Here is a 21,413-nt window from a genome sequence, read left to right as displayed (position 1 = left end):
GGTGCCGCCGTTCTCCCTGTTCCTCCATGCGCTTATGGAGTCGTACCAGCTGCGGGTGGGGCAGCTCCACCCCACGTCCCTCTATCTCCTCGCCACCTTCCAGTTCCTCTGTGAAGCGTTCGTCGGGGTAATGCCGTCGGTGACACTGTTCCGGCACTACTTCTACCCTCGGATCGATAACACGAATGCGATGTCGTCGGGGATGGTGTTCCGTGCCCGCGACCGGATGAAGTCTGAGTTCATCGTCCGGTCGAAAAAGAAGATCGAGAAGGAATGGCGGGGCGACTGGTGCTGGGTCCGGGTTGAAGACGCCGAGGAGTTCATCCTCTCGCCCACCGAGCTGCCGCAACCCCACGGTGACTGGCGGGACCGATACCACCGCGACGCCGATCTCCTCCCTAGCGTGGAGAAGATTAAGGCCTTGCGGCTGGCAGGGCTCACCGACGTTGACGTGGCGCACACCTTCATCAGCCGGCGCGTCGCGCCGCTCCAACTGCGCTCCCGGCCCGTGTGGATGTACACGGGGTCCGGGGACAGGACACGCCTCCATCGCGAGGGCGTGGACCGGGAATCTCTCCAGGTGTGGGTGAAGGGGATCTCCGGTGAGGACGTTCCCACCGGGGGTTATCTCCCTCCATGCCGGCTTTCAGGGGCTGAACGACATCGTCGCCTCTTTCCCGCCCTGCAACGAGTGGGGACTGATGGATGATACCCCCACTCAGTCCCTGCGCTCTCCTCCGCCCGCACCCCGCGGGAAGCAGGTGTTTGAAGAGAGCGGGGGTGAATCGAAAGTCAGCTGGCCCTCCCTGCCGTCCTCAAACGACGAGGCGGGCCAGCCTGCCGTGACCTGGATAGTCGTTCCTGTGGACGACGAGGAGGAGGACAGCGACGACGCGCCCCTGATCATGCGCAGATCAAGTGTGCACGCAGCGGCCGCGGCTCCCTCCACGGCGGCTGCGGCGGCGTCCGCCCCTGTGGTGGCTACCAGCTCCGCAGCGGCGGCCGCCTGGGGGGCGTCCGTCAATACCTCGGCGGCGACCACCCCCGTGGCGGTTGCCGGAGCCACGGCGGTGTCCACCCGGCGGCGGCTGCCTCAGTAGCAGCGGCCGGAGCCGCGACGGCAGCCACGCCAGCGCTGGCCCTTGACGCCGTGGCGGCTCCTCCGACGGTTCCCGCCGTGCCCTGGGCCGCGGCACCCCACGGGCACCCACGGCCCCGCCCGCTAAGGGGGTCTTCCGGGCTTCGCGCTCTGGCGCAACCCCCCGAAGGCCGATTCGTCGACAAGCGTAGCAAGAGGGGGAGGGTCGACTCTCCGCCCGCCGCGCCGAGCAAGAAGGCGCGTGTGGACACCGGCAGCAGCGCCGACCCGGCCGACACAGAGGCTAGCAGCGCTGCCACCACCCCTGCCGGCGACCCAGCCCTGATGGAGGTGGCACCGGCAACAAGTACAACTCCTTCCCGCTTCCTTACCTGCATTTCCATTTGCCAGTTAATCTCGCAACTATACTTTCCTTCTTCGTAGGCGACGCTTCGCCCGCAGCAAGCCTCCCAGAGACCCTCGCCGGGACGGAGGAGGAAGGGGAGGCTCCCCCCGCAAGCCCAGTGGCCCCGCAAGGTAACCGTCCTGAGCCCCCGTGTCTGCCTCTGGGCAATTCGTTTAGCTTCATGCTTCTCATCCTTCTCGCTGTTGCAGGTCCAAGCGCGCCCACACCGGAAGCGGGCGCTACGATGGTTGACCTTGACCCCGACGTCGAGGTTACGGGGACGGCGGAGGGGCCGGAGGCAGCCCCCACGCCAAGCCCTGCTGCGCCAGTCGCAGCGGCAGCGGTGACCACCGCCGCCACCGAGACGGCGTCCGGCGACGCGCCAGCGGCCGCGGACGCGGCTGGCGCGAATTCTTCTGCCGCCCAGCAGGGGGCAGTCCCTGCCGGGGGCGCGGCAACCTCACAAGCCCCGCAGTCCCTAGGCGCGGGTGAGAGGGAGGTTGCCAAGGAGGAACAACGGGATGCTCCGGCACACGCGGACGACCCCCCGTCCAGCTCTACGGTGGCGGTGGGGGCTTCGTCGTCGTCGGCCACTACCTTCGACACCGACCTCGGCACCCTTGCCGGGGTGGTTTGGAATCCCATCACCTGGGATCGGAGCGTCTTCGACCGGGGGCACCGATTTCTTGACGCTGTCAAGAACCAGCAGTTGGCCTTCGTCACCTCCTTCAACGAGGTGAGGGAGCACCACGCGATCGCCAAGAGCCAGCTTGGTGAGCTGCGGCTGGCCGTGGAACAGGAGCGGCAAGAGCTCTCCCGGCTGCATGAGGAGACGCGCCTCGCCAGGGAGGAGGCATGCCTTCCCCGGGAAGCCTTGGACGATGCTAACATACCAGTCGTCTCAGAAGAGGAGCTCTACCAGCGACTGGAGGCTCAGCGCGCCGAGCTCCAGCGAGCTCTGGACTTGCTGGTGGCGGCCCAGGCGGAAACCAATAAGGAGCACGCTGAGCCGCTTGCTGCGGCTCAGGCTCGGATCGACGAGAAGAGCGATTTGATCGCCAACTATCTTGGCGAGATCCAAGGCCTGCGCGTCAAGCTGGAGGTGCAGGTCAAGGCCACCGAGAGTGCGGTGGACGCGTCAGCCCAGCACGAGATCCAACTCAACGCCGCCAAGGACAAAGCGGCCCGGCTCGAGACTGAGCTGGCCACTGTCCGGGAGGAGCTCGCCAAGGCCGGCGAGGACAATGCGGCCAAGGCCGCAGAGCTTGCGACGCTGGCGAGCCGCCTCCGCAAGGCCAAGAAGGCTGCGCACGACGCCTGGCTCCACCACGACACGCTGATCGGGCAGCGGCAGCTGGAGACCGAGAAGCTGCTTAAGATCGCCCAGGCACTGTGCGACCTGCTGTCCAGGTTCGAGCTGCAGGTCGTGGAGGTGTACGGCGCGGACGTATCCTTGCTGTTCCCGTTCTTCTCCGACTTGGTGGGAAGTTCGGGGTGCTCGACGTCTGGATCGCCAAGTTTGGCACCGAAGAGGTTGCCAACTGCGCCCGGGAGGTTGCCGGGACGATCCTCCCGAGGGTGCACCTCCGGGACCTGGACTTCCCCTTCGAGACGCTACTGGACGCCTGGTCGGACTGCGAGGACGAGCCCACCCACACTCAAGCGGTGAGTGGGTTGGTCGATGAGGTGGTTGAGCGGATGCAGCGGAAGCCGGACCCCGAGCCGTCCCCGGAGCCCCCGGCGAAGGACACCGGCAACTAGGTGCCGCAGCCCCCAGCTGGCCCTTGCTGCTTTCTTGTTTATCTTCTTTTGTTTTCGTCCTGCAAGTATGACGCTTTGTGCCATTTGAACAATTACATTTTCATTAGTTCATGTAATCATTGGCTACTTCGTTAATCCAGCTCTTTAGTTCTGCTTAATCCTTGTTCCTTGTTCCCGGGGCTGTCTCGCGTGGTGGATCCCTTTGCCCTTGCGTGTTGTGCTTTGTGTTGCCGGGGACTCGTGCGCCTCACTGTTGACCGGACCAGGGACCTGGGACGGACCCGCAGTGCCGACCTGGGGTCAAGCAGCAGCGGCGAGCCACTCCACTTGCGAGGTAACTACTCCAAGCCATGCCCTCCCGGGACGGACCCGGAAGCCGCACGGGGAGCGCACTCCCCCCGCACGTGTCCTTCTAACACCCAGGCCACACGCAGGTTTCGGGCCACACTTAGCGAGGCAGCGTTTAGTTATGCTTAGTTCTCGGAGAATCTATCGTTCAGGCTCAAGCACTTGGCTTTTCGTTTGGTCTCGTGCTCGGTACGTTTGCTGGAGGTGTACGCCTGGTACGACGCCCTTGGGAGAGCCGGTTTGAGGGATGCGGCAGGAACGCCGCGGCAGAATCGCCGCCGGCGACAGGCGCCGACAACGATGCTACCGCCACGTCTCCGCAGCAACCCTCGCCTTTGGAAGAACCCTTGCTTTCGGAGGAACCTTTTCCGAGGGGTGCAGTAGGGACGCCGTGACATCCTAGCCACCACCGGCAGACGCGGGTGGCGAAGACATCACGGCATCCCCGCAACAGCCCTCGCTGCTTGGGGAAAATCTGCCTGAGGGACGCAGCAGGGACGCAGTGGTAGGCCGGAGCGAACGGCAAACGCCGGCACCGGCGCCATCACAGCATCCTCGCGACGAGCCTCACCTCTGGAGGGGTGCGGCAGGGACACTACGGCAGTGCACCTGTCGGCGCTGAGCGCTGATGGCATGCACTACCATAGTGTCTCCGCGGCAACCCTCGCTCCTTACGGAGATACCCTTTGGAGGGGTGTGGCGGGAGCACTGCGGTAGTGCACCCGTCAGTGCCGAGCACTGATGGAATTCACCACTACAGTGCTTCCGCTGCAGCTCTCGCCCCGGAGCCGCTCGCTAGAGGAGGTGTGGCAAGGACACGGCGGCAATGCACCCACCGGTGCCGAGCGTTGGTGGGATGCACCACCACCGTGTCTTCGCGGTACCCCTCGGAGGGACGCGACAAGGGAGCGATGGCAGTGCACCCGTTGGTGCCGGGCGCTGATGGGATGCACCACCATCACGCCTCTACGGCTCCCCTCACCTTCACAGTCTTTTCCCTGGCTCCGCTCTGAGCCGTTCCATGGCCGGGGTGCCCCTTTCATAGGTGCGGGGGAAGGGCTTGCCGCCGCGCGCGACGGGCCAGCACGGCACCAATGGCACCCCGCCCCTTGAAGTGCGGTACGGTCTTCACCACTCCGCATGCCAAGTTGCTGTGGACACGTGGCGGCTTCCTCCTAAGTCAAGGGCCTCGGAGTGCGGCGAGTCCCTCGTGATGCGGTCGCTCCACACCACAAGGCGCCGCTACGCGCCACGACCTGTGGACGGTCCACGAGCATTACAGTGTGCAAGATTCCGCCATTACCCTGCACATTAGATTCTTACCAAGCCCGAGATGCTGCAATTTTTTTCGAAATTCACGAAAACACAGAGCAGTATGGCTAATCTCTTGCCTCCCAGCCCTCGGGCACGGAAGGGTCGATGCCAAACTTGGATGTGAGCAATTTATTTCCCAGACGCAGCGACTGCGTGATGCATGTTGCGGGAGGCTCGGCAATTGCATGCCGTGATGCACGTTGCGGGACGCCCGGCAACTGCATGCCGTGATGCACGTTGCGGGAAGCCCGGCAACTGCATGCCGTGATGCACGTTGCGGGAAGCCCGCAACTGCATGTCCTGTGATGCACGTTGCGGGAAGCCCGGCAACTGCATGTCCCGTGCCGAAGTGGTCCGACAACGGGTTTTATGTTTTCGAGGCTCCGGTAGCCCTCTGCTCACAACCAAGTATAGAAAGACACTTCTGTGCACCTAAAGCAGGAGACAGAAGAAGGAGGAACATGCAAATAAACGAGGCAATCTTAAAATTCAGGAAACATCACTTATCTTTATTCACAATAACCAGTGGTTTACACACGGGGTTGCCCGGCTACACTAGTTCGACAGGTATGCATCGGTGGCATCACCTGAGGGTCGGGCTCCGCCGCTTCATGGGTAGAACTTGCGCAAGTGCTCAATATTCCAGCTATTTTGCACCGGCAAGCCATCTTCGGTTTCCAACCGGACAACCCCCGATCTGGTCACCTGTACTACCGGGAAGGGGCCCTCCCATTTCGGAGTCAACTTGTTCCCGGCCTTCGTTCCTTGTATCCGGTGCAGGACAGGGTCTCCGTTCTCGAGCCCTCGGGGACGGACTCGTCTGTCGTGATAACGACGGAGTCCCTGCTGGTAGCGCGCGGCTCACACAGCAGCCCGGCATCGAAGCTCTTCGATGAAGTTTAGATCGTCAACCCTTTGCTCGTGTTGGCTGGAGTTGCTGTACGCGCGTACTCGGGGAGATCCGTGCTTGAGCTCGAGGGGCAGCACCGCTTCTGCCCCGTAGACAAGGGCGAAAGGGGTTTCGCCTGTTGCCCGACTAGGTGTGGTCCTGATTGACCACAGCACGGGCTGGAGTTCATCGACCCAATGTTTCCCGTGGCCTTTGAGCTTGTCAAAGGTTCTTGTCTTGAGCCCCCGCAACACTTCTGCGTTGGCTCGCTCCGCCTACCTGTTACTCCTTGGGTGAGCAACGGACGCGAAGTGTATCTTGGTGCCCATGCCCTCGCAGTAGGCCTGGAACACCGCGCTCGTGCATTGCATGCCGCTGTCGGTGATGATGCCGTTAGGCACACCAAACCGGCACACAATGTTCTTGAATAACTTGATGGCCGCCTGGGCGGTCACCTTCCACACTGGTTCCACTTCCACCCACTTGGAGAACTTGTCAATGGCCACGAGCAAATACTCGTAGCCGCCGACTGCTCTCGGCAGCTTGCCGATGATGTCCAGCCCTGACACCGCGAATGGCCACGAGGACGGGATGACATGCAGGGCCTACGCCGGCTGGTTGCTCTTCTTCGAGTGGAACTGGCATGCCTCACACGTCTTCACCAGCTGCTCCGCATCGGCCAGTAAAAACCGTGCCGAAACGCCTTGCCGGCCAGCGCCCGGGAGGCCACATGGTGGGAGCATGTGCCTCGATGTATCTTCTCCAAAAGTGTGCGCCCTTCGTCTTGTGGCACGCAGATGAGCTTGACTCCATTTGCACGCCTGCGGTAGAGGTTCCCGTCCACCATGGCGTACATTTTGGCTTGCCGGGCCACTCGCTCCGTGGCGACGTCGTCTTCCGGGAGGGCCTCTCCCTTTAGGTAGCGGGCGATTTCCACCATCCAGGGAGGGGTCTCCCTGCCAACGCATGCCGCTACGTCAGCGGCATGGACCTCTGCTGTGGGAGGGGTTTCCTTCAGTTGCCGGAGGGGCTTCCTCGGCAACCGGCTTGGGGGCGACTGAAGGACCCGCCTGCTTGTGGCAGAACACCCCTGCCGGGGGCTTTCGGCGCTCTACTGCCATCTTGGACAGCTCGTCAGCCGCGAAATTGTCCTTCCGCTTGACGTGCTCGAATTGCAAACCCTTGAACTTGCGTTCTAGCTTGCGTACTTCCTCCACGTACGGTGCCATTTGCGGGCAGTCGTAGTCCTTGTTAACCTGGTTGATCACGAGCTGGGAGTCCCCGCGAACGACTAGGCGCTTGATGTCCAGGGCGATTGCTGCCCGCAACCCGGCGAGCAAACCCTCGTACTCTGCCGTGTTGTTGGTGGAGTTCGGGAAATCGAGTTGGACAGCGAACTTCAACTGATCCCCCATCGGTGACTCGATGACGACCCTGGCGCCGGCTCCCTGGAGACTGAACGCGCCGTCGAAGTAGAGGACCCAGTGGCCTTCGTCTAGCTTGCCTGGCATATTCGTCTCCGGTGCCTCCTCTTCTACACTCGTCGACGTCCACTCGGTGACGAAGTCTGCCAGGGCCGCACTCTTGATGCTCTTTGAGTTGGTGAAGTGCAGATCGAACTCTGACAGCTCCATCCTCCACTCAGCCACCCTCCCGGTGGCTTCACGATTGGTGAAGGCTCGCTCGAGGCAGAACCCCGACACCACCGTGACGCGGTGCACCTGGAAGTAGTGGCGCAGCTTGCGGGACGCGAGCAGAATTCCCAGGAGGAGCTTCTGCACCTGCAGGTACCTCGTACGAGCGTTGCGCAGCATCGTGCTGACGAAGTACACTAGGTGCTGCACGATCCGCTTACGCGGTGCTGAAGTTGCCGGCTCGGGGGCGGTCCCGAGGTCCGAAGCGGTTGCCGGGGGCCGCTCCGCCCCCTGCCCCGCAGCCTCAGTCCCCGGAACATCTTCCTCCCTCTCGGCAACCAGCACCGAGCTGACCACCTGGTCAGTCGCTGCTAGGTAGAGTAGCAGCGGCTCACCCGGCTTGGGGGCGACGAGGACGGGCGGCGACTTCAGGTATTGTTTCAGATCCTGGAACGCTACCTCGGCCTCGGGGGCCCACTCTATTGGGCCCTTCTTCTTCATCACTTTGAAGAAAGGCAGGGCGCGCTCGCCCAGCCTTGAGATGAAGCGGCCCAGCGCGGCAACGCAACCGTTGAGGCGCTGGACATCCTTCACCTTGCGGGGAGCCCCCATCTTCTCGATAGCTTCTATCTTCTGTGGGTTGGCTTGTATCCCCCTGTGCGAAACCAAGAAACCCAGAAGCTGGCCCGAGTCTACACCGAAGGTGCACTTCTCAGGGTTCAGTTTGAGTTCGATCCTGCGGAGGATATCAAACGTCTCCCGCAGGTCATCAATCAGCGAGTCCCCATGCTTCGACTTGATGACGATATTGTCCATGTAGGCCTCCACGTTCCGACCTAGCTGGGGTCCCAAACACTCGCGCAACGCGCGCTGGAATGTTGAGCCCGCGTTCTTCAACCCGAAAGGCATGCACGTGTAACAGTAGTAGCCAGCCGGGGTGATGAACACCGTTTTCTCCTCGTCTTCGACCTCCATCTTAATTTGATGGTAGCCGGAAAAAGCATCTAGAAAGCTTAGCAAGTCACAACCAGCGGTGGAACCAACTATTTGATCGATACAGGGTACAGGGAAAGGATCCTTGGGACATGCACGGTTTAGAGCAGTAAAATTTACACACATGCGAAGCTTATTCCCCGCCTTGAGAACTACTGCAGGGTTAGCCAATCAAGTGGGGTACAGAATTTCCCTGATAGCTTCGGCAGCCTTGAGCTTGTCCACCTCTTGCTTGATGAAATTTTTGCGCTCCTGCGCTTGCCATCGAATCTTCTGCTTGACGGGGCGGGAGTCCGGGCGCACCGCGAGTCGATGCTCAATCACCTCCCTAGGGACTCCCGGAAGGTCCGACGGCTCCCAAGCGAACACGTCGGCATTCTTCCGGAGGAAAGTGCTGAGGGCGCTTTCCTATCCGGCAGTAAGGTTCGCACCGACGGTGACGGTGCGCTCCTTGTTGCCGGCTCGGAGGGACAGCTTCTTCACCTTGGTGGCCTCCTCCCGGAGCTTCTGGCCCTTGCCGGGGCACGAGCTCGAGTCTGCGCTTCCCCCGGCAAGCTCTTGCGGGGCAGCGCGGGCCTTCTTCGTTGCCGGGCCGTCACCCGGCGAGCCTTCGTCTCCGACGGCGGCTGCGGCGGCAGCCCTGACGACCTCGCCAACGCACCAGTCCGCGTCCTTGAGGTCGCACCTGATGGAGAGGACTCCATACACGGACGGCATCTTCATCACGCCGTAGGCGCAATGCGTCGCCGCCATGAACTTGATCAGCGCCGGCCGACTGAGGATCCCGTTGTAGGGCAACGGGGTGTGCGCGATGTCGAACACTATGTGCTCGGTTCTGAACGCTTCCCGAAGGTCACTGGCAGCATGATGCGCCCCAGGGGGCACACGATCCCGGGGTTTACTCCCCGGAACAGTTCAGTGGGGCTTAGCTGCCCCACGGCAACTGGAGTTTCTCCACCAACCTGGCGGACAGGAGGTTTAGCCCCGCTCCGTTGTCCACCGGCACCTTGGTCACCATCATGTTGTTGATGATCGGTGAGACCACGAAGGGTATGGCCCCTGAACCCAGCTGCCGCGCTGGGTGATCGTGACGTGTGACCACTTCAGTGGCTGCTGCGGCTCCGCATCCGGCAACAGCGCACACAACTCCCGGGTGAGGCGCTTTACCGCCGCGTGGGATGAGAGAGCGTAAGCTCTCCCATGGATGAAGGCGCGCGACGCCGCGGGACTCCTGGAAGCCCGGCTCGTCGCCCCCGGTGCAGTCGGACTCGCGCTGCTCCTCCGTGCGAGCCCTGCCTCGTCCCCGGGGAGGGCGCTCCCTGCCGGCGCGGGCCTGGCCGCATCCCCCCGGGCTTCTTCCCTGCCGACGCCACCGCCGGCGGGCTTCGGCCCCGCTCTGGGGTCATTCGGGCAATGTCGCCGCAGTTGAAGCAGGCGTCGGCTGCTCGGCGCTCCTCGTGGCGCTGCTCGCTCCGCTGCTCGATACCCTGCAGGATGCGGCAGTCCTGCGCGTCGTGGGTAGAGTTGGCGTGGATGGGGCGGCGGGACGCGTCGCCCTGCTTTGCCGCCAGACCTGCCACCGGGCGAGGCCTTCTTTGTGGGCCTCGCGATAGCCCCCGACTCCACAGCGAGGACTTGCTTCCCGCTGTGCTTGCGGGAGCTCTTCTTCTGCGAACCCTCGCCTGGGCGCTAAGCGTCCTTCCTCGGCCATGGCACACTTGTGCGTCAGGGCGTACAGATCCTGCGTCATCCGGATCCGATGCGTGCTCAGCTTCTCGCGCATCTTGGGGTCGCGGACGTTGATGACGAAGGTGTTGATGATGGCGGCAGCCTCCACCTCCGGGATGGAGTAGGAGAGGTTTGAGAAGCGGTTGACGAAACTCCGCAACGTCTCCTCCGGCTTCTGCACCACGGTGTGCAGCTCCGCCATGGTTCCCGGGCACTTGTAACCGCCCTGGAACGCGCTCACAAACTGCTCGCGCAGGTCCGCCCAAGTGGCGATGGACCCAACAGGCAGGTGGAGCAGCCAGGTTCTCGCTGATCCCTTAAGGACCATCGGGAACCAGTTGGCTCTGACCTTGTCGTCGGCGCCGATGGCATGCATCCCTAACGTGTAGGTGAGGAGGAAATCCTTGGGATTCACGGTCCCATCTTACGTACCGAGCGCGGGCGCTCGGAACTTGCGGGGCCATGTCACCCGCCGCAACTCGCGCGTGAACTCTGTGCAGTCGTCCTCGGGGCCCATAGGAGCATCCTCCTGCTCCTGTGGGCGTTGGCGTTCTATCTCACGCCGGCGTTGGCGCTCCAGACGCTGACACAGATCCTCCTGCTGGCGGGCATTCAAGATGCCGCGCGTCTCACATAAGACGGTGCGTGAAGGCTGAGGAATCCAATGTCGTAACGAGGTCGGGTTCGTGTGGATACGAAAGTTTTGGCAGAATCAATACTCACTTTAATATTAGGTAAAGATAAAGATACTTGTTGCTAGTATATGACGTCCATTTGATTTTCTTTGCCGTATTAACATGTTCATGTCGGTATTATGATCATGTTCATGTTCATTTAGTATATCCCCAATTCTTTATCGTATCTTCATGTCCCGGGTTTTTATTGTAAAAAGAAGAAAATGGAATCTTGTAAAACTGGCTGATTGTGTTAGTCACAGCTCTCATTATCAACTCTCAAGCCTCTGTTAATTACTCCTTAATAACTCGGGCAAGTTATCCTCTTACTTTCCAAACTGATAAGGAATTGGGAAAATTCAAATAAAATTGACAAAAGCTGTCTCTCGCGGAGTCAGCATTAAGGCATGTATAACAGTTTAGACAGTTGTTGTCTATTTAGACTTGCCACGTCATTCGCAAACATTAATTCAGACAACTTATACAATGGGTTGTCTATTTGATTGTCTCCGAACTATTTAATGAACGTATGCATCCATGATCAACCATAACTAATATCTCCATGTACCATTTTGTTTCTTATTTCATTCAAATGAGATCAAACATAAATAAGATGGGCACGAATAGATCTTGATTGATTTTTTAGATTGCACATGAAACTGATTGCAAGAAGTGGGCTTTTACTAGGGGGTTTTCTGTAAGTTTACCAAGACATAAGAGTTTAGATATGGATTTTGTTATTCCATCGCCATCAAATTGCAAAGAGACAGAAATAGATCAGGTTCACGCGGGTCTCCATGGCCGGCGGAACTAAAAACTGATGGCTGGTCTCGCCGGCGCTCCGAGCGGTGAGGTCCATGGGCATGTGGTGCATCGATAGAGGAGATCATCGCGGTTCCATTTGAGGGCTCATCGGTGGCGATAGCTGGACGGGGCAGCGGCAGTGCCGAGCTCCTAGCTCAGCCATGGCCCGTGGCTGACTTGGTCCTGCACGGACTGCCACCGCCTCCTTCCGCAGCTTCGAGGACGCCGCCTCCGCCTCAAGCAAATCACGGCTCGCCGCCGTATCCACCTGACCTCGACGCTGGTTGATGGGCAAATTGGCGCGGCCGGATGGAGTTTTCCCGCCGCCGTATCCACCTGAATCAGAATCGATTGTTCCTGAATCAGATAATCAGATTGATTGTTTGGAACCACATCCACCAGCAGACGTAATTAAGCAAACAGAATACCATAGTAAAACTAAGGTTGACGAAGCATATGATTATCTCCCAAAAGGTATTTGGTATTTCTTTCATTATACATGCATGCTTTTTTTTTGCGGGGAATTTATACATGCATGCTTGATGAGCCGAGCATTAGAGGGTCGTGAGTTAGGGTGTTTTGTACGACGATCCTCTGAGCGGAGCGTAAGCGAGGGAGAACAGTTGCCAAGATTTTCTCCTCACCTGCACTCGACTCGGGAAACATTAATTGGAGTAGCAACACCCTACATACCCCAGGATCGTGCCAGGGCGGCCGTACACCAACGAGGAGGACAAGAAGGATGAATTGTCATTTAGTTATGTATGTTTTCTAAGAATGTTACTACGTAGGAGTATCTAGTTTGCTACTATATATAGTATGTAAAATTATCGGATTAGTTAGCTCTCTGCCTAGTTCAATTTTATGGAATATATATATATATATATTTCCTTGGTTGCATTGTGGACTGCTAATATATATACTCAATCTTTCAAAACTGAAGAGCAAAGTGTTTTTAATAATATATCAAGACACCAACAGGGTTACAAGTTTTGGCTACACCAGCCCCTCGTCGTCCAGCCGGACTAGCAGGCCGGTGCACGAGGCAACTTCTAGGTTTCTTCTTTCTACCATCCTGCATAACAAAATAATCAATGCCAAACTATATACCGAATATGTAATCAAGATGCGATAAATCAAAACACTTGCGCCATATCGAATATTTAGTAAAACTTTGAGCATTAATTAGTAGACTTGGTCTTGTCATGCAACCGTTGCTTAAGAAGCCAGGGGCGCACGCCGCATGACCTACCTACTCTAACCCACCTATTCCTATTTATGCGTTTCACAGTGGCTTAATTAGGGCTGCATTTTTTTTGGGATGATTCAGCAGCGACGAGGCAAGAAACAAGTCTTGTTCTTATGGCTACTAGTTGTAATGTTGTGCTACCACCAGGTTATTAGAGAATCAAGCGCACAAGGAGGAGGAAGAGGAGAAGCATGTGGCAGTAGCAGCTACAATTACCTGGGCGCGCTGCTGCAGCTCATGATCCCGTGCAAGGCGGCGGTGGCGCCCTTCAGCCCGTCGCCGCCCAGCGAGGACTGCTGCTCGGCAGTGCGCGAGCTAGGGCAGCCCTGCCTCTGCCTGCTTCTCGCCGGCCCGCTCATCTCCGGCGCCGACCGCCAGATGCTCAGCCGCCTCCCCTCCACGTGCGCCGCCACCGGCGATGTGCGTCAGGAGGATCTAGCTAGCTCATGTTCTCCTGCTACGTAGCATGTCCATCTTGCTTTTCTTTTCTTTGCTTTTCTTTTCTTTACTTACAAAGAGTGCCTGCTTCAGCCGGTTTGATTGCATATGCTTTCTCCCCCTTTAGGGTACTCCAAGTGCGTCTGCTTACTCCACCTTCCACATCTTCCTCCTTTCACTTTTTAGCTGCAGGACACACAAAATATCGCTACTTTACTGCAATCACTTAGTTATATGATGATCATGGTGATGATGCAACTGCGCATTGCAACAGAGGCATGTTTCATGGCTCTACAGTCTACATACACACAAATTACTCGAGCCAAATTGTGTTTCCTCACCTGGACTTGAAACAATTACGCCTCCTTCATTTCCCACAGGCACAAGTTTAAAATCAGAATGTAAATCGTTAGATTCTAGACAACAAAATATATATAATGCTTTATGTGATCTACTAGTATATCTCAGTAATTATATGATCTACTTTCCGGAAAGAAAACTACATCACAGCAACAGGGTCGTACTTAAATATGTACTTGTACATAAACATATTTCTTCACACCTACACAAGGAATCTAGCAGCGAATTACCTCAAGGCCTGACCTAACCTTACCTTGCCTGCAGGCATACAGCATACCTCAACCATCAGAATATCTAAGAACTGAGGTAGCTAGCAAGCAAGCATACGTCAACCATCAGCATGTCTAAGAATTAGGGTAGATAGCAAGCAAGCAGGCATAACTCAAGCATCAGGATGTCCAAGAACTAAAGGCAGCTAGCAAGCAAGCAATCATGTGCCAAGCCATGCCAAACTTGCCCCACGCAACTAAACTTAGCAAATGTTCAGCTAATATTTATGTACACCGTAAAAGCCTCAGCCATGGCTGCCTCCTGCTCCACCTGGTCACCCCCTCCCTATCCTTCCCATTCATTTAACTAATCGGCCATCAATTACATCATCAGCTTCCACACACAGGCTCCTTGACAACCTAATGCCATAGCACCCATCCTGGCCTGTATATAAAGGTCACATACATCTCCATAACAACAGACCCAATTTATCCATCTTGCCATACCACTCCTGTTCTTGTACTGAATACCCAACCTTCATTTCCTTCCATTGCTACCAAAAGCTTGCGTGCAGAGTATAGATAAGTTCATCAACAATACAAACATATATGGATCCCAAAATTGCTGTTGCTCTCACGCTTTCTCTCGTCGGTGGCTTAAGCACCTCCCTTGGTACTCATATACACCACTTCTTTCATCCCTTCACTTTCTGTTCTATGTTCATAATATATCGTGTATTCATCATGGCATGAACTGTTCAATTTGATGCACGCGTGCCTTTATTATCTTTTCGTTTCAAAAGATGTAACATACAGTGTCATATTTTTCAGTTAGTTGCATGAATCAAGATTTTTCCCATGGTATATCTGAAACACAAAACTAGGAATGCTTAGTAGTATCTTCCGTTCAAAGTAAATGTATAATAGCAAATAAGCAACTATTTTCAACTTATAGTTCACAACTAAAAGCTCAAGAGAAAACTAATAGACTGCTACTATATGGGAAGAAGATTTGTGTGCATAGATCATTTTCGATGAACCACAAGCAAATACAAGGGTTACATGTCCTTACATGTCCCTATCTGCATACACTCCTCCATCTTGCCACTGTCCGGTTCACCCTATCCATCCATCGACTCTAACTAGCCTTGAAATAGGTGCAAGTTCTCTAGAAAATGGTATTTTAAAAAAATTAATGTGTCTTCAGTCATATTATAAATTAGCAGAGAGGGCCCATGAGCTGACTTTCTACAGATAAATCTGTTAGCGCATCACTTAAATTACAGACAAGAGCAATTCTTTTTCTCAATGGGAGTACAATAATTTGTTTGCAAAACAATGGGAGTGATAGATTAGACAGATATCAAATGCTAGATGTTTACCTCCTGGTAGCTAGCATTTGGCTACTCATTTGTCAATAATACGTGTATATACTCATCAGGTGCATTACTGGCAATACTAAATCATGCCCCAAACAACAGAACACTAGGGATATTACAGGTGAATGTGACAATTACTACTTAATGTGATATTTTATTTGTACGCAAATAAACATTTTAACAATTGTTTTGACTATTTCTTTTAGGGATTTGCTACTGGACTCATGCTGAGCATGTCTTTCTTTGACTTGGCTTACGATGCTATCAATGCGATTGGTTTCCTGAAAGGAAATCTTTGGGTGAGTAAGCAAGATGTTTTGTCAGGCATTTGAACCCTTTCTTACCTTTTTAGCATGTTCTTTGCTGCAGCACTTCTATTTTCCGCGATTGCAGATGTATTCCCTGAGCCGGAATGCAACCCTGTAGATGAAAATGACAAACAAGTATAACTTCCCTCAACTTTGTTAGTAGCCATTTTCATCCAGTGTTTCTCAAAAAGAAAACTAACATAGGAATAGGATTCCCCACTCTGCTTTTCATTTGGAAAGACGACTGGTAATACAGCAAGGAAGGAACTTATGATGAGACACCGAAGAAGACTTATCTTTAGTGTAATTGTCACCGCAATTGGTAAGTCCAATGCACCTGGCAGCTTATGTGCATTTATGTTGATGTCTTCCTATCTAACAATTTATCAACCATTCAATTGTATTAACAATTCGCTATATCTTTGTGAGGTCAACCTTTCAAATGAGTAATAGGTATCAGCAACATGAAGTAAACGAAACTTGTAACATAAAATATCAAATATCAATCATAGTGTTTTGAACAACATGAGGCCAGGAAAGAGAAAAGTTGCCGTTTAAGCAATTATACAGTAATCCACACTTTCATGATAGAATTCTTCAAGTGCATTTATTTATATCTAACATTTTAGTCATGAACTTGAGCACATTGACTCTAAATAAATATTTGGGGCCTGTTCATACATCACTACTAGAAATTCCCTTATGGCCGATAGTGATACTTAATAGCCGGCAAACCGTCGGCTAATACAATAATAACCGACGGTGGTTTGCATTCCCTACGGTTTTTGTCAACCTGTCGGGTATATACACAACTGACCGACGGTGTACTTTAATATCCGACGGGGAAAAACTAACTCTCGGTTATTTAGTGTTATGGCCTACGGTTCACACTAATATCCGACGGCTGCAATTTCACCGTCGGGTTTTGACTTATATAGCTGACGGTGGAATGTTATACTCGACGGTTGAAAAGTAACTCTCGATTATGAGTTGAAGTGGCCGACGGTCAATTATTAACCGTCGACTATATGTAACAAAATATCCGAAGGTGAAACTTTATACCCGACGGCTGAAACATAACTCTCGAATCGGAGTTGAAATGGCCGACGATTTATTATTAGCCGTCGGTTATAGGTGAACATACTCGATGGTGAGACGTTATAGCCGACGGCTTAAATGTAACTCTTAGATATGAGTTGAAATGTCTGACGGTCCATTATTAACCGTCGATTATAGGTAAAAATACCCAACAGGGAATAGTAAGCCGACGGTTGAGGTTGACCCTCGGGGATAGAACATGGGGGTGTCTATGATTTATTTTATACTCCCTCCGTTTCATAATTCTTGTCGAAATATTACATATATGTAGACACTTTTAGGATTAGATACATCTATTTTTGGTCAAATTTGAGACAAGAATTATGAAACGGAGGGAGTAGAAAGTACATATATGAAAATAAAACTCAAGTTGCAGTCCGTTGCGCTTTCACAATCTTGTGCTAGTAATAGTCGACTGTTGAGGTTGACGAAGTTCATATATAATGACCTAATACCATGTCAATTAAGTCCATATCTTGACCTAGTTGATGGAATAGATTAATGGAACTAACCGTACCGAGAGACTATTAAATAAAAAATCATCTATGGAATGTGAAAGAGACAATGTATTGTTAAGATTAAATGGATGTTTTTTATTACAAGGTGCTTGCAACGTGAAAATATGATTCGTCGTGTGTCGATTGATCGAGAATACGAACTCAACCCATAAGAAGCTTACATTGGAGATGTTAATGTCTTTGTTGATGTGGAGGTATATGGCACAAGATCTAACCCACTTGACGCTGAAAGCAACCTTAAACAAAATCAAGGCTAAAAATTAATGCTCCCTCCATCTCATATTAAGTGACTCAAATTTGTCTAAAAATGAACGTATCTATATACGAAAATACGTCTAGATACATGTAATATTTTGGAACTTAATATGAGACTGAGGGAATAAGAGATTAGAGAAACATAGGAATCGAAATAGAATGTTTCTTTAGAACATAGGAACAGAGTGGTTAACGTGTAAAAAAAAATGGGTGCTGTAAATAAAAACAAAATTAAGAGATCAAAGTAGGAGAGAAACGTAAGACTAGAAATAGAATATTCTTGTAGAATGTAGAACAGTTTGGCCCAGAAAATACAAACATGGGTGGCTTAAGAAGAAAAACAATGTGCGCCAACATTTTTTACCCCCAATCCACGGGACTTGGATGTGACTTTAAGGTCACTGACAGGTGGGGCCGGGTCCACATGTCAGTGACTGTGAAGTCCCTGACTTTAAATCAGAGGATCCCTCTCCGAATCCACGGTAGTGGAGTCGTGGTCGAGCTGCGTGATTTTTTTTGGGCAACCTGGTTCTAATTTCTTGGCGTGACCCAGCCAAAATATGAAAATAATCCCGCGCGCGCCGCAGCTCTCGCCCTCATCCTAAAAACTGCCATAGTCTCTTGATTCCGAAACTACCTACCACCCCATCTAGTGTTGTCGCACCAGTGGCACCTGGGGTACCACCACTGCACAACGCGTGGGTCGCCTCGCTGGGTTCTTGGAAGGGTCTCACCCGGGCGGCAGTGTACGGGCTGCCTGACAAGCTACCAGCCCGGCAGGGCTAGCGGGGCTTCGGGGAATAGTCCTTCCCGGGCACCTCCCGGAAAGGCACTTGCCAGGAAGAGACGTTCCCGGGAACAGGTTTCCGCCGCGAGGGTGGGGCCGAGCGAACAGGGCAGCGGTGCCCCGTGGGCGCGCGACAGGCGCCCAGTGTGCAGGATCGTCAGGACAAGGAGTGAGGCGCACGTCGCATTTAATAAGCCGACCGGAGGGGCGTTATCCGTCTAGTCGGACGAACAGTGACTGTCCAGTCCTATTGTTTTTAGGCCCTAGATCCCTAGCCGCGGGGTTGTCGCTCATGCATGCATGCCAGCGCACCGAGGAGGAGTTGCCCAAGCTCCTTGCTCGCCACTTGTAAACCATGCACCGTGGTACCTGTGGTATCTCCTTGGCTATAAAAGGAGGACTCCCGCCAACGGTCAAAGGGTTCGTTTTTTTCGGGTTCGTTCGTTTGTTCGTTGAGCCAACTCATAGTACAGCACTGACTGACAGTAGCCCAAAGTAGCAAGGAACACTTAGCTAAAAAGAGACCGCCTGGGGCTTCCTCGGGCAACCTGTAAACAGCCGATTTCACAGTAATATAAGCTCAGACAAGCAGGACGTAGGGTTTTACACCGCAAGGTGGCCCGAACCTGGGTAAAAAGCGTGTGCGTGTGTTCTTGGTGCGTTCTTACGCTTCGCATTGGCCTTGCCGGCAATCGCCGGAGCGATCCCCGTAGCCCACTACCGAACCTAAAAAGGTGGTGCCCGCGCATCCCCGGTGTCGGAGCCCTGTGCGACGACAAGCGTCTACTCTGAAATCGGTCTAAGGCTTCCTCTCCGGCAGGCGCCTAGGCGCCTGCATCCCTCTGCTTCCCCTCCGACCGCCGGCGCCCGCATCCCTCTGCTTCATCCGCTTCCCCTCGGACTGCCAGGAGTTCATCTGCTTCCTCTGCGACGGACAATCCAAATTCACACAGCAACGAGCACGATGGGGCACCAAGTTATCCCTCTCTTCTGTCTTCTCCCCACTCGCCTCTCTGCTCGTCTCTCTCGTACCGACCAGATCGAATTATATGTCCGTGTGCCCATTGTACATTGTTCTTGGTTGCAATTCATTTTGTGGAAAAATAGATTGATAGTTCGATGAATATTACTAAGGGCATGATCGGTCATCCACCAGCCTGGGTACAGTAGCTCTTTGGTAATTTGCCTTATACAGTATAATTAACTAGAAGATGGACGCCCTTGCGGTAGCTCTTTGGTAATTTTGATGCAGCGTGTCTCTGGAGGCCTCTCCAACAACAAGCTGACTGGGGCATAGATGATGGGGAGACTGGGTTTAACTAATATACCAATCTAATATTCCGTGAAGATCTGGTGGTGAGGTTTACCAGGTAGAAAATAGTGTTATTAGGTGTGTGTTGCCTTTTGCTTCAGAAGCAACAGAGCTTAGGTCGTGGGCTGCCAGTTGTTTTGTTGGTACGATTGCAGTTTGTAATTTTAGTCTGGCTTGTTCTAGCATTGATTTGCTAAGTTTTCACTCTACAGAACTAGTAAATCTTTGGTAATTGCTTTAGAATTAACAGGCGATGTACAGTGCATGCAAACATATGTATTATCAAGTGTCTTTCTGCATAATTAATATTTTTCTTCTTCTTTTGAAACCAAGTTACTACGCAGGTGTTATCTAGAACCAATTGGTCCTGATGAGGATAAGAAACCGGTGTTGTCTTGGGACGACTGCAAGTGCCCCCCTCATGTAGGAGTAAGAACAGCAGCATTTCGTAGTTGTTGGATTTTTTTTTGGGTAAGTATATCTACATATATGTATGGATTTGTAGGAGCTTTACGAATTATGAAAATAAATAAAATTACTGTTTCAGCTTAGAAGCCAAACTTGTATATAGATATACACAGTCAAAAATCTCGCAACTTTGAAACTGAAATATCTGAAAACTAACGGCTTTTGTAGGTTCTGTAGCTGTAACTTGGTAGGGGTCTTCACCATTTCAGATTCAAACTGAAAAAATAAATCAGGTACAGATTCCCTCTTGAATTCATTTCCAAATGCAAATATGTTGTCGGATTCCCTCTTGAATTCATTTCAAATGTAGATCAGGGAAATAGAAGGCACACAGTTCGTGACATGCACTGCAATTATGCGTGCATAAATAAAAGCATCATTTGAGCTTAGAAGCCAAACTTCTATACAGATATACACTGTTAAAAAGCTCGCATCTATTTATGTTAGCACCATGAAATTTCTGTCAATAAACAGAACAGGGAAGGAAAAACTGAAGTAGCACGTCAAAATAAGTAAATGGTTTTTGACATCCACTACCATACCATTTGGACTATATAACATTTGTATGTGTAACTTTGAATCTGAAAGATTTCCCTTTTCTCTGTCATGTTGCTTTAGTTTATCTGCTTCTGCCTTTACCATTTTGCTTGCTTGTGAAATTGAAAACTAAAATCTGCTGTAGCTGTAACTTTCAAACTGAAACACTTCCCTTTTCTCTGTTATGTTGCTCAAGTATAACTGCTTCTGCCCGTTACCATTTTGCATGTCCGTTAAACTGAAAACTAGAAGTTTTTGTATCTGTAACTATGAAAGTGAAATACTTCACCTTTCTCTGTCATGTTGCTCAACTGACTGCTTCTACTTATCTGCAGCTCATTTTTATTACAACTATAGTAAACTATTCTGGGTCTTTCTCCCAACTAGTATTAGCCTTAATTTCTCAGGGTTTGAGAACTAATAACAGAATCAGCCACAGTTGTGACAAAGATGTTGATGAGAAAAATGTGGATGATGACGAGTACAATGGCTATGAGGGAGATGAGTACGATAGCTACAAGGGAGACGAGTACGATTGTAATCAGCAACATGATCACCACGATGATGATTGAGTACTCAGGCAAAGTGAAGTTCTGAAATTTGTGTTCAATTTCTCTTCTACAAAAAGTTTGGACCATTTTATCATAGTTACATTTTGTATCCTGGCACTTTCTAAGTGGATCTTTATTATGCAACTCATTAGGCATGTATGATGCATTGGGTGAAATATATATAACTTCTTTTGTCACGTGTTGTGTGCAATTGTAACATGGTTGTTTTGAAATGCCAAAATTTCCACATTATCCAACATGCCAGGGGTTATCGATGTCCAACGGTGCGAAACCTCTCGGGTATATGATAGGCCT

At 52.7% G+C, this 21,413-nt stretch overlaps 2 protein-coding genes and 2 long non-coding RNA genes across 11 annotated transcripts; 2 read left to right on the top strand and 2 right to left on the bottom strand.

Moving 5' to 3' along the window:
* Positions 1-11,488: 11,488 nt before the first annotated feature.
* LOC112268959 lies at positions 11,489-13,231 on the bottom strand. The gene is made up of 2 exons (XR_002960553.1): positions 13,095-13,231; positions 11,489-11,965 (listed from the first exon to the last, which is right to left on the bottom strand). It is a non-coding gene; the product is annotated as an uncharacterized LOC112268959 (long non-coding RNA).
* On the top strand, positions 11,962-13,377 carry LOC104584760. Its single transcript, XM_010240346.3, has 2 exons — positions 11,962-12,103; positions 13,026-13,377. Exons 1-2 carry the CDS (start codon positions 12,086-12,088, stop codon positions 13,341-13,343), a joined length of 336 nt encoding a protein of 111 aa, XP_010238648.2. The 5' UTR covers positions 11,962-12,085; the 3' UTR covers positions 13,344-13,377.
* A 9-nt stretch (positions 13,378-13,386) lies between these two features.
* Positions 13,387-14,135, bottom strand: LOC106866604. The gene is made up of 2 exons (XR_001407489.2): positions 13,658-14,135; positions 13,387-13,502 (listed from the first exon to the last, which is right to left on the bottom strand). It is a non-coding gene; the product is annotated as an uncharacterized LOC106866604 (long non-coding RNA).
* LOC106866603 (zinc transporter ZTP29-like) lies at positions 14,016-21,293 on the top strand. Of its 8 annotated transcripts, none has more exons than XM_014902025.2 (7): positions 14,016-14,558; positions 15,327-15,385; positions 15,471-15,563; positions 15,621-15,707; positions 15,783-15,894; positions 19,887-20,013; positions 20,179-21,293. In XM_014902025.2, the coding sequence occupies exons 1-6, from the start codon at positions 14,495-14,497 to the stop codon at positions 19,895-19,897; spliced, it is 426 nt and encodes a 141-aa protein (XP_014757511.2). In that variant the 5' UTR covers positions 14,016-14,494; the 3' UTR covers positions 19,898-20,013; positions 20,179-21,293. The 8 variants fall into 8 exon arrangements, 5 of the variants coding, with proteins under 5 accessions (XP_014757511.2, XP_024311130.1, XP_024311129.1 ...); XR_002960551.1 differs by having other exon boundaries at positions 14,018-14,558; positions 15,634-15,707; positions 19,876-20,013; XR_002960550.1 differs by having other exon boundaries at positions 14,021-14,558; positions 15,634-15,707; positions 15,813-15,894; positions 19,876-20,013.
* Positions 21,294-21,413: the final 120 nt, after the last annotated feature.

Source organism: Brachypodium distachyon, chromosome 4 (genome assembly GCF_000005505.3).
Source record: "Brachypodium distachyon strain Bd21 chromosome 4, Brachypodium_distachyon_v3.0, whole genome shotgun sequence".
Taxonomy (NCBI): domain Eukaryota; kingdom Viridiplantae; phylum Streptophyta; class Magnoliopsida; order Poales; family Poaceae; genus Brachypodium; species Brachypodium distachyon.
The sequence above is the reverse complement of the archived record's forward strand: the minus strand, read 5'-3'. Positions and strand labels throughout refer to the sequence as shown.